General features: G+C 35.9%; 1 protein-coding gene across 5 annotated transcripts in view; it reads left to right on the top strand.

Annotated features, from left to right (window-relative positions):
* SLCO1C1 (solute carrier organic anion transporter family member 1C1) overlaps positions 1-13,092 on the top strand; it is a 74,706-nt gene that overhangs the window by 45,807 nt on the left and 15,807 nt on the right. For 3 of the 5 annotated variants that reach the window (XM_019452143.2, XM_019452145.2, XM_019452144.2), the window contains 4 exons: positions 311-457; positions 2,161-2,259; positions 4,250-4,495; positions 5,532-5,696. In XM_019452143.2, coding sequence (XP_019307688.1) covers positions 311-457; positions 2,161-2,259; positions 4,250-4,495; positions 5,532-5,696 — 657 coding nt within the window. The remainder of the gene's footprint in view (positions 1-310; positions 458-2,160; positions 2,260-4,249; positions 4,496-5,531; positions 5,697-13,092) is intronic. The other 2 variants (XM_019452147.2, XM_019452148.2) reach the window with 2 other exon arrangements.

Below are 13,092 nucleotides of genomic sequence, written 5' to 3'. Positions count from 1 at the left end.
ATTGGAGCATAGGAATTCAAAGTACGCAGTATAAATATAAAATAAAAAGAGAAGAGAAAATAAGAAACAAGGCATCAGAAACAAGAAACAAAAGAGTCCTTTTATCAAAACCTCTGGGGGATTTATATTGCCTAAAATATTGAGGAGAAAATATTTTCCAGTCTTGCTTAGACTCCTATCAAATTAAGTCTGTTGAAAATTTCATTTTCACATCCTAATCCAATTTTAGGACAGCTTGTAGAAATGCAAAATAAGTATTTAACTTTGATACTGATCTAATTTCACTTCTCTTGTTTGCTTTCCTTTCAAGAATGTGAAATTGATGCCAGCTCTTCCATGTGGGTTTATGTTTTCCTGGGGAACCTTCTTCGTGGAATTGGGGAAACTCCTATTCAGCCTCTAGGCATTGCCTACCTTGATGATTTTGCCAGTGAAGACAATTCTGCTTTCTATATTGGTAATGCCTACCCCATTCATCTTCTTGGGAAGCAGCATATCTGGTTTTCTCAACTCTATTCCAAACTGAGTGGAATAGAGTGTGCAATAGAGTTTGATACTTCATATCCAGTTCCTATATTGAGGTTCACACATATCTGAGGTCCACACTGAGGATTTGGATGATAAAGAAACTTGCATTAGAAGGACCTGTCACATTAGGGAAAGAACATCAGATTAAAAGAAAATAACTATAAGATCAACTGCAATCATGTACGACTTTGTACAAGTATCTTCATGGACTTCAGATTTCATAGGTTCTTTTTATTGGGTTAACTGTGCCACTGAAGCATTTAGTTATCATATATGTGTGTGTGTGTGTGTGTGTGTGTGTGTGTGTGTGTGTGTGTGTATCAGTATATATATCAGTAGCAGGTATGAATGGATAAAGAAAAACACAGAAAGTATGAGAACAAGGCCTGACACGAACCCATGTCTGGAACAGGCCCCATTGGATAGACCAGCAGCTAAAATCACACACACACAAAACAAAATATAGCAAAAGCAAACTCCAAGTCCAGATACATCTAAGCAGTATTGACTGAGTGCCTCTTATGTCTTAGAAACTAATTTTTTCTCTATTTCACACACCAGTCTTGGTTTTTTTTGGGTTCTGATCTTTGAGGGCCTGGCCTTCAAGGGACAGAAGGACGAGACTGAAATTCATTGGGAGGGGCTGTGGCTAGCTCCACAGTATAGTTCTTTGCTGGCTATGCACACAGAACTCCAGAGGGCTCTGATTACAGTCTGGCAGTCTGTAATTAAAAACAGGTTACCTGCTCTAATGGAAAACTCCAGCATAAATCAGAAACTAGAGTAGAAGTTGCTAGGCAATGACTCTGGAGACTAGAGGAAAGATTGCAAGCCAAGAGATGCAGGCATGTATCAAGGTGTCCCCTTCCTGCTCACTCTGTTCACCCTGTCTTCTCTTCTGAAAAGGATTGTAACTGCCCTTTACTCCTCCTATCAATTTAAATTAATTGTCAGGGATATGTGTGTATCAAGCTTTGTGGTAAAATGAAAGGCATATAGTAGATACTTTGCAAGGAAGAGTTATGTTTCTGGTAACCAGAAATGATGTCATTTATACAGTCTGCTCCACTTTCCTGTTACAGCTGCCTAGGCTGGTCATGGTTGCTCCAAAGAGCACCTTCCTGCCCTCCCAGGTCTAGCTCCACTTGCTGGCTGCATCCTGGGATATGCATAGTTACTACTCTCACACAGACTCTCTGAACACATGCACTTCTTCACTAAGGTGGAAGAAATCAAGTTTAATGTCAAAATGACTCTTATGCTTAACCAGCCACAAAAAAGTTTTGAAAGACTGTCAAAATAGTATAATTCTGATTTTTTATCAGTGGGGAAAATCTAATCCTAACGAATAAAGTTTGCTCCATTTGGGGGAAGTTAACTTCTTCAGAGTCTTGGTGTCACTTCTTTACTAAGAAGTAATTAATGCCTTCCAAGTGTTTGTTCTTCTTCCAAAGCTGAGAAGGACTTACTTCCTGATTCAATAAGGTTGAAAAATTGACAAATTAAGCACTCTTAAGTGAAGAGTTGATGAAATATTTTTAGCTACTCACTGGATTTCACTCATATTTCTTGTTTAAAAATGTATTAATTTACAAAAGCAGAGAAATGCCCCCCCCCCTTTTTTTGGTGCAGGGTGTGTGCAGACGGTTGCAATTATAGGACCAATCTTTGGCTTCCTGCTAGGCTCATTATGTGCCAAACTGTATGTTGACATTGGCTTCATAAACCTAGGTAAGGAAGTTTATTTTTGTTTATTTATTTATCTTAGTTACTGCAATTTTTTAAATGCAGATGGTGTAAAAAATATCGGAGTCCCTTTTTATAAAATGACAGGATTATAATCTTTCCTAGAATGAAAATAATCCACTGAAAATTTGTTGTTGATATAATCACCACATACATTAATAAATGAAATATGAAAAATAGGCAGTGATTAGAACTGGACGACCTATGGTTTGTTATTCAGATGTATCCTTTTTCACTTCTGGTTTGCCAGTTCAAACACATTCCAGCATAGTTAAGACTAAAAACTGTGGCTTCTCGTTGGCTCTTGTTGGTTCAGGTGTATAAACATGACAGTCACATCGATTGATCATGTATTTTGTAGACTTGCCAGGAAGACTGAGAATTGAAAGTCTTTCGGCAACCAAAATTCATTCTTTACAAATCATTTTCAGGTGGAAGCATATTAGAGTGGGACTCCCTTACCCCCTGGGAGAGTGGTTATAGAGGGAATAAATGTCAGAACTCATCTTTCCATAAGTATTAATTTGTTTCTTTCCTTATGAGAGGTACCTCCTAGAAATGGGCATTACTTTTCTTTATTTTTTTTAAACTTTTTTAATGTTCATTTACTTGTGAGAGAGAGATTGAGACAGAGTACAAGTGGGGGAGGGGCAGAGAGAGAGGGAGACACAGAATCCGAAGCAGGCTCCAGGCTCTGAGTTGTCAGCACAGAGCCTGACATGGGGCTTGAACCCACGGACTGCAAGATCATGACCTGAGCCAAAGTCAGATGCTTACCTGATTGAGCCACCCAGGCACCCTTATTTTTCTTTCTTTTTAAAGAAGTTCAAGAAATCAGTTAAAAGCAAGAAAATAAGTTGCATTTTTAAAAATTCTGAAATTGCTTTTTGAAATCATTGTGTCTTAAAATTAAATGCAAAACTCTTGGACTAATTTTCCTTTTTTTATCAAATAAACTTCAAGATAAATTCCACAATTTTTATTTATTCATTCATTTACTCATTAACCTTATTAGTTTTATATCTATGTTAGATGCTGTTCTACCACAAAATAGTGAACAAGATAGTAGATGAATTCCTTGAGTTCGTTAAAATCCTGTCATGGAAATTGGTACAGATAAGAAAGCATAGGTGTGATGAGTGGTACAGAGGGAAATTGTTCAGGGGAAGCAATGAAGATGCAGAGAACTAGTGTGAATGTCTTACCAAGTATGGTGTAGTGCCAATTGAGCCTAGTTGTCAAAGGACATGTGTTTATTTTGTTGTTCTCATAGGGCACAGTGGAGGTAGACCAGTTATATGCTTTATGGGTTCTTTATATAGAAAAGAAAAAACACTTGATTTCATTCATCAATACTTAGCTTCTAGTCAAATAAAAAATGGTGTCAAAAATAAAGTTTTTATAATGATTAAGATATTGACATTTTATTTACATATACAATTCTTGCTTCAGACCTTGAATAGCTCTGAAGTATTATTAACCATCATTTAATAAATAACATTCTGAGTGGTTTAGACCAGATTTTGACCAGAAGGTGTAGGATTTAGCTCTTTTTTTTAGTAAGAACTTAGACATTCAATTTGTGAGCCAGGTGAAAGTAGTGCTGATGTGGGGTGGCTGGCAGATTTTGAGCCCTCAGAATTCTCCCTCACATGTTTCTTTCCTCCTGCCATGGGCCCAAGCGTTCTTATGCAGAACCTCAGGGCAGAGTAGAGACCACTCTTGCAGTATTTAGAATCTATATTTCAAATCTAAGGAACAAAAGAAGAAAAGCATCATGTCCCAGAAACACCTTGTTCCCTTCAAAAAGCAAGATGATGATAATGTTCAGACTAGAAAGTTATCCTGCATGAATTATTAGGTATTTTATGATGTGATAGAGCTAACACTAAGATTTTGTTTTTTAAAAAAGAGGCTGATTTCAACACACCAGCTTTGCTGTACATGCTATTTAGCTATCCTCTCTCTCTTTCAGATCACATAACCATTACTCCCAAGGATCCTCAGTGGGTAGGTGCCTGGTGGCTGGGTTATCTAATAGCAGGAATTGTAAGTCTTCTTGCAGCTGTGCCTTTCTGGTGTTTACCAAAGAGTCTACCTAGACCCCGAAGTAGAGAGGATTCCAATTCTTCCTCTGAGAAATCCAAGTTTATTATGGATGATCGCACAGACTACCAAACACCCCATGGAGAAAAGTCAAAAATAATGGAAATGGCAAGAGGTGAGCCAGATTCTGCTTGATTTTGAAGCCCTTTCAGTTTTCCGTTGACACTCTATACGGGATCTATATATAATATCCCTCTCTCCCCATCATTTGTTCAGAAAAATTGAGAAACTGTCCAGGAAGCAGAATTGAAGATTACAAAGTCAGCTTTATTACTGGAGAGTGGATTAAAGAACTTGACCCAAAGTTTTGGTAATATTTCTTGTTGACATTCCCACCCTTATACTGCTTCAGGTTAAACCTTGCAGTTGCCCCCATCTGGGTTTGCTGCTTCACATCAGTCCGGGTGGACAGAAGAGAGTGAATCTTCAGAGCTTGTGGCTTTTTAACAGATGAGATTCAGCCATTTGACAAACATGTGTCAGTGCACGTTTCCCCCCAGTGATCAAGGGAATGAGTGTGGTGTGGGGCAAAAGGCTAGACATGTTAGAATGAATTCCTTCCACATGGAAAAGGGTGGCTGGCCATGAGGAAGATTGTTCTTCTCAGTTGGGCCCAGCAAGCAATATTTACATTTACAGAAAATCTTCACATTTCAAACTATGTGGCTGCATAATAGGAAGAAGGGGGAATGCCAAAGCTCATTTCTTACACTAAAGTTCATTGAATTAAGTGGAGGTAACTTGCATATTTCTTTCTCTGTGACCATGACCCAAGTTTGAAGAATAGGGACCACAAAACTGAAGTTCTTAATGTCCTACCAATGACTTTCAGCTCTGGAGTGAGGGAGTATTCTCTTTCCTTTTATCCATATCAGTTAGAGGAATCTATTCCTATCTGACTTATACCTCTAACTGTAATCTAAACTATATGCCTGTAGAAGCGAGTGCCTATGTCTCGATGTGAACCTGACAGATCTCAGTCTTGACTTGAGCCAGTGTTTAAAACCCATAGTGTGTGTGTGCCCCACACTGTACGTGTTCCTGATCGCTGTGACAGTGGGGCTCGGCCGTCTATGCCCTATTGCCAAGGCTGTGTCTTCTGCCAGGTGTTACACTGACTTTAATTTCTCCATGTTACTTTTGTCTTACAGATTTTCTTCCATCACTAAAGAATATTTTTGGAAACCCACTGTACTTGTTATATTTGTGTGCAAGCACTGTTCAATTCAACTCTTTATTTGGAATGGTAACCTATAAACCCAAGTACATTGAGCAACAGTATGGGCAGTCAGCCTCCAAGGCCAACTTCGTTATTGGTATGCTCACTTGTCCTTCATGCTTGCCAGTAGGTACTGTCAGCTGCATCTTTGTTAACTGTTAGCAATTTTAGAGAACACTATTCTCATATTTAGACTGAAAGTGATTTATGGCATTTTAGATACAAAGTTAAAAAGGTGAGTGAATAAAAATTTAGCAGAATGGAAAAAGATCCAGTGGGGAAAAAATATTTAGATAGTCTGTGGTATAACCTTTCAGCAAGAATTATTCACAACTGTAGATGAGTGACCTTGAGAATATTATATAAACCAAACATGCATTTTATTAGGAGGTTGTGATACTGGATATGTGTCTTTCAAGTATAGCCAAAACTTCATAACAGTGGCCACTTTACCTGAACAGTTTCTAGGACTTTAAAAAGTGAGTATTCAGACAGTTTAAAAGGTACTCATTGCAAAACAAAGTTTGTATTTGCTCAGAGTTAAAGGACTTTTCTGAGTCCTGGCATTCAGCTTATTTAAAAGGGCCATGTTTTTAGTACAGCAGGTCAGTCAAGAGTAAGAAAGCTATTCAGGGGCAAAGAAAAGCATGAAGAAATGAATGAAGAAGAAACAGAATCTACAAATACAAGAAGGTCCTGCTCCAAGTAATTGTGGATACTTTTAAAACCTAGATTAAAAAAAAATAAATAAATAAATAAAACCTAGATTAGCTCCTTTAGCCTATGAAGATGTTACTTAATGCTACTGTTTCAAGGCATAAATATATTTTATTCCATTGGATATATTCCTTTATGGTAGGAGACTCTAAAAATTTAAAAACATTTCTTCTTCATAAATATTTCAGGAATTGTTCTATGTATCTATCTCTGAAAGAGAGCTCTGAGCTCATTTCAGAATATGTAATTGTCCTGTAACCATCCTGGATAATTTAATCCAGATGCTAATTTAATTGACTCTGTTTAGACTATTCTGTTAAATTATAAATATTAAAGCTATGCCAGTGAACTTTTGCTTTCAACATGAATTGGTTTGAATTAAGTTAATCGTATTATTTAATTGTTGATCTGAGGAAACACTTTAGGTTTTTTTGCCCCCCTCCATGCCAATCAGTGCTTTATACTGACTTTAAAAAGAAGAGAAATGAAAGTTTAAGAGACATTCTTTTTATTTGATTTTTAAAATTTCCTTTATGTTTGTTGAGATATAACATACAAGCAACATTTAACACTGTAGCCCTAAATGGGTAGTGTAGCTGGATAAATGTTTATATGTAAATCTATATGGTAACCATAAACTAGAACATGTAGCCCATTTCAGAACCCCAGAGGCTCCCTCAAACCTCCTTTTACTGAGTACTCTTTCCTAAAGCTTATAAGTATTCTGAACTCTGCCATCCTAGATCAGTCTTACCTGTTTTTAAACTTTATTTAAATGTAATAGTATGTTATGCAGTCTTTTGTATCTAGCTTATTTCGACTGAAATGAAATCTATGAGATTCATGTTGTGTATAGCAGTTTGATCTTTTTCATTGCTGTGTCATATCCTATCACATGAATATACTACAGTTTATTCATTTGATGGTTGGTGGGCATTTGGGTCATTTGTGTATTTTTTTGCTGTTGACAATTAAAAATAACACTGCATGACTATCCTATATATATTTTGGTGGGTGTATACATACGTTTTTCTTGGTTGTATCTTGGAGCAGAATTGTTGGGTCATGTTTAGATCCAGTAAATATAACCAAAACGTTTCAGTAGGGTTGTGCAGATTTATCATCATGCTAGTAGTGTAAGAGTGTTCCAGTCGCTCCATATCCGTATCACACTTAGTATTGTCAGTCTTTGTCATTGTAATCATTCTTATATGGTGTGGTGATATCTTATTGTAGTTTATTTGCATTTCACCAATAACTAATGATGTTGAGCACTTTTTCTGCAGGCTTGTTGGTCATTTCAACATTCTCTTTTGTTAAGTATGTTCAAATCGTCTATTTTTCTTGAGCTGTCAGTTTTTTCTTATAGACTTGTAGGGGTGGGTGCTTTTTTTCTGATATAGGTTCACAAATTGTGATACAAGTTATTGAATATATGTATTATAAATATTTTCTCACAGACTTCAGTTCTTCTTTTCACTCTCCTAATGGTGAGCTTCTTAATTTTAGTTAAGTCTACTTTCCAGTCTTTTTCTTTCTCATTAGTGCTATATGTTTTCATGAAAATGCCTTGCTAATATTTCTACCAGTGGCCTGTTTTTTTTTTGTTTTGTTTTTTTGTTTTGGTTTTTTTGTATAATGTGAAAAAGAAGGTCAAGGTTGATATATCAAATGGAAAATCTATCTTTCCCCATGAGTTGTAATGAAGTGACATCTTTAAGTGTATGTTTGTTTATTATTATTCAGCATGTGCATAGCAGAGTTTGAGGGTATTTGATTTCGCTGTCAGTAGAATCATAAATACATTTTTATTTCAACTTAAAAACATTTCATAAGGGAAAATTAAGAGCATTTTTTTGGAGAAATGTGTTTATAATAGAAAACAAAATTATACATAATCTACTGGGTAGGTAATAAATACTTTTTGCTTATAAAATTATTTTTGTGAAAAACTAGCACAGATGAAAGAACTTGAAATTTTGAGAGATTCAATGGCCTGCCTAACTGCATACATACATTATGATGTAGCCAGGAATAGAATTATTTCCCCTTAGTTTCTGAGTTATATTTCCTCTCTGGACATAATTATTTTTGGAAAACTGACCAAAAAAATCTAATAATTCTATTTTAAATTCTGGGTGACTTATTTCTTTTAACCATAACCCTTCTCTGTACACTCAGATCGTCTCTGAGATCCAAACTCATCATCAGAATGTTTTGATACATCTATCAAAGTTTGCCTAAAATTCTGATTCCTCATAGTTTCTAGCACATCATGTCTTCAGCTAATTCAAGTACTTTTGTGAGAGATAAGTAATAGTGTCTAATGATTTCAATCATTGTAGCTAGGATTCTTTCCTGAGTGCATTTTGGTTTCACATTAGTTAAGGGTCAGTGTGTAAGTTAGTGGACATCCTTAACACCTACTTTGATTATCTGTAGAATGGTAAAAATAAAAGCATCATTAGTTTAAAATAGCAATGAAATAAGACATATAGAATACATTGTAAATGTACATAGCTGTCATTCAGTAAATATTGTTTTTTCACTTTCTCTTCTTCTATTTCTCTCTTTCATTTTTTGAGGGGGTGGGGAGGCTACAAGGAATGATCCTTTGTGTGATAAAGTAAGGGAGAAGCACAAAAAAAGCACATTTCCCCTCTCCTCTCAGAGTAGGCATTTGACATGACATGGAGGAAATAATAAGCAGAAATTTTCCTATGTGTTCAAAGGCCAGTTGTAACAATGACGATTTATTTTTGCTATACTTGTTTTTACATATTGGCCATATTTCTAAAATTTAGAAATAATATTTTCTCAGGTTAACTACTTTAATTTTGCAAAGAAAATCAAAGAAAAATAGGCAACAAAAATGTTTCAAATTCAGAGACTAGGAAGTATATGACAGAATAATGTTGCTTTTTCAAATGTGTAACTTTTTTTTCCCATTGCTGTCTCCACTGGAAAAAGTTTAGATAGTGTAATTTTTCTCCTTTTATTTTTTTAAGCTTCTCCTATCACTGTTGAGTTATATTAAAATGATCTTATGTTTTGTTTTCCTTCTTATTACACAGATTGCAATTAGTCATTTTTCTTAATTTCTTAAAGTTTTTAATTACATCAGACAGTTTCTAGTGGACGTGATGCATTGACATTGACTATCATTTTTTTTTTAATTTTTTTTTAACGTTTTATTTATTTTTGAGACAGGGAGAGACAGAGCATGAACAGGGGAGGGGCAGAGAGAGAGGGAGACACAGAATCGGAAGCAGGCTCCAGGCTCTGAGCCATCAGCCCAGAGCCGGACGCGGGGCTCGAACTCACGAACCTCAAGATCGTGACCTGAGCCGAAGTCGGACGCTTAACCGACTGAGCCACCTAGGCGCCCCGACATTGACTATCATTGATAACAGTGATTATCATTCTCAATTCTTGGAGATGTTACACAGACAAATATGAAAAAATTATGATAATTATTTGGGGAACGTTGCTTATACTAGAAAATATTAATTTATGTGGCTAAGTTAGCATGGCAAATTAAATATGTGTTAAGATGTGTTCTATATGTAGGTCAAGTTATTTTAAAAATCTGTGAGATAATGGAAAATAATCTTACTTTGTGAGGAAAAAATACTTTTATTATACTCAAGAAAGATGGCTAATTTTGCTTCTTTGTCTATACTAAATTGGCTATATGTGTGTGAAAAGTCCCGTAAATTTTTCCTTGTATTTCCCCCTGTAAAATTGAAATCTTAATATTTATATCTTCTAACATTAGAGTAATATAGTGAGGTCCATTACATATTACAGAATTTTACTTCACCAGAAGAGAAGCTCTAAAACATTCCAAAGTACTATTATTGTTATAGCCCATTACTATTCATCTTAATGGCTAAGCCTATCATATATTTGTATGAGAATCAGAGTTTCCAATTTATATTATAACTGTAGCTGACCATCTTAAAGCATTTTACACAACTCTAATAACTCTTGTTTGGGACAGTAACAAAGAACAAGGTCTTCAACGTGAATGAGTGTAGTGAAATAGCAGTAACAAATTTGCTCTTAAATTTCTCCTAGCTTTCCTGTTATTTGAGTAAATATATGAAATTCAAGATAAATGCATAAAAAATTGAAACAAATTGTGGATGCTAGTGTAAATTACAACTAATATTTCCACTTGGATATTTAGATGGTAAACGTTTTAAGATCAACACATTTTATGGTGTGAATAGCGAAGAAAGTGTGTAATGAAGAAATCAGAGTGAAATTTCTACCTCATTAAATGACTTTAAAGTGCCTGAAATCAAAGTAAAGAAACTTTGAGAGGCAAGTAGCACATTTCATTTAATGTTCAGGAAATTTGCTGTACACTCAATTTGGCCCAGCATAGATAGCTTACAGATCCTACGGAATTTGAAAGGGAGAATCAAGCTGACAGTATATTTGAAATGTACTACTACTATTTAACAGAATGATGTTAAAATTCCATTATCTTAAAATAGAGTAAACTATCCAGGAGAAATGTTATACTTGAATAAACTTAACTAAAGTTTGTCATTTAGCACCTTTTTAAGGAAAATTACAAGAAGCACAGTATATGATGGTGAGCACAGTTCTTGCCTTGAAGGTGAGATTGGAGGGGAAGGGGTGCAAACCAGGCAAGCTAACAAGTAATTGTGATAAGGATCAAGACTGCTGCCTATGAGACTCAGTAGAAGGGCCACAGGCAGAGGGAGGAAAGGAGATTCTGATGATCACCTTGAGTACCCTGATGCTAGATACCTCCCTGAAGGCACCATATGGCTGGCAGATGCTGTGATAAATCTCTAATGAGGAGAAGCCCAGAGTACTCTGGGAAAACAAACCTAATCTTGGAGTTAGAGAAAAATTCTCTAGCACAAGGTGCCAATACCTAAATCAAGAGCAAAAGGATAAGGAGGTGTTAAAAGACAAAAATATGGGAACTGGGGTGGAGTTTTGAAAGAACATTGTATCAGATGAAGCAGATATCTCTTTAAGAAAGGCCTGGAGGCAAGAGAACACATAAAACTTTCTGGAAGTTTTAAGAGAACACAAGCCTCTTAAAGGAGGTCAGTCAAGAGAGGATATCCCTGATATTTAACATTCTGTACTGTGGGAACAATGCAATTAGCATAATCCTATTTTGGTTCTCAGGCTCTTCTACGCCAGATCAGGGTAGGGAAAAGTCAGTGGAAACCAACAGAGCATGAAGCTACAAAACAAAGGGTGTCCTTTGTGCTGTGATGCCTTATGTCCCAGGTTTGATTGGTACCTTACAAAACAAATGAAATTCTAAGCACGTTCTCTGAAGGTCTCAATTTAGAGTCTATTTTTCAGATGATATTTTTAAAAAATGTTTATTTATTTACTTTTAGAGAGACAGAGCACATGCAAGTGGTGGGGTAGAGGCAGAGAGAGGAGAGAGAATCCCAAGTAGGCTCTGCACTGGCAGGGGAAGCCCAACATGGGCTCAATCTCACTGTGAGATCATGACCTGAGCCAAAATCAAGTCGGATGATTACCGGACTGAGCTACCCAGGCGTCTGCAGAAGATATATTTTTTTTTATAAACTACTTTTGGAGGGATAGAATTGAAAGAGAGAGTGGACTCTGCCCTTTTTCTGTAAGTCTTGGATCTATGAGAGGGTGATTCAAAGTCAAGAACTATGAATATGTGTGTGTAAATATAGGGACTTAAATGATACACATCAAATCCATGGCAGTGCTTAGTTCTTAAGAAGGAAGATGGAATCTGGAACAGAGAAAGAATGTGTTTTATATATCTTCATATTTAAAAATCAGAAAAATTGGGAGAAAATATTAGCATTTAATTTGAGTCATGAGAACTCAAGTTTGTTATATTATCTCCCATTATCTTCTCTCTTTTTTAAAGTAAATAATAATCAGTTTCCTCTTAGTTGATGTTTGGCTCTTTAGGGGCCCATATACATTCATCTCTGCCACTTTTCATAGCCACAAACCTCAGTTTAGTTGAGAAAGCAAAAACTATCACCTCCTCTTTTTTTTATTTCACTAATTTTGTGATTATGCCCCCTTCGAGGTGTGTTGATTTCTAATGTGACCATATTAATGTTACCGTTCCAATTTAAAAATCCAACCAAGTCATCAAAGAGCCTCTTTCCCCACCTTTTCTAATACAGACATGTTCCAATCTACCCACCCATCCCATTATTTTCATCTTTGTGAATCTGATAGCTTGAAATGCTAATAATAACTTAATTGAATGATATTTTTGTGCCATATATTGTGCTAGGAAGTTTCGATGTTATTCAGTCACCTCAGCACTATTTGCTCCATATTATAGGTAAGGAGACAGATTTATAGAAATTCAGAGTATCACCTGCAGTTGCACAACTATTAAGATGTGTGGCTGAGATCCAAACCCAGGCAGTTAGGTCTTCAGAGTCCAAGCTCTCAACCACTTTGTTAGACCTCTTCCTGGTATTGTTTTAAAATTACATTTATTTGATTACTAGTGAGGCTGCACATTTGTTTATCAAAAATCCTTCTCCCAAATGCTTAGAAGGAGAGACAGTATAACGTAGTGATTAAAAGCAGGGGATTTAACATTAGATTCTATCTTGTCAAATCTGGTTTTAACACTTACTAACCATGACCATAAGTAAATTGCTGTCTGAAGTGAAATTAACAATATAGCTACCTAGAGTTGTGGTAAAGGGTAAATGTGAGAGATATATCAGATGCTTACCTGAGTGGCTGGTACATCATAA

The sequence above is a fragment of the Panthera pardus genome, unplaced genomic scaffold (assembly GCF_024362965.1).
Source record: "Panthera pardus isolate Hobbes unplaced genomic scaffold, ASM2436296v1 HiC_scaffold_6, whole genome shotgun sequence".
NCBI classification, from domain to species: Eukaryota; Metazoa; Chordata; class Mammalia; order Carnivora; family Felidae; genus Panthera; species Panthera pardus.
The sequence above is the reverse complement of the archived record's forward strand: the minus strand, read 5'-3'. Positions and strand labels throughout refer to the sequence as shown.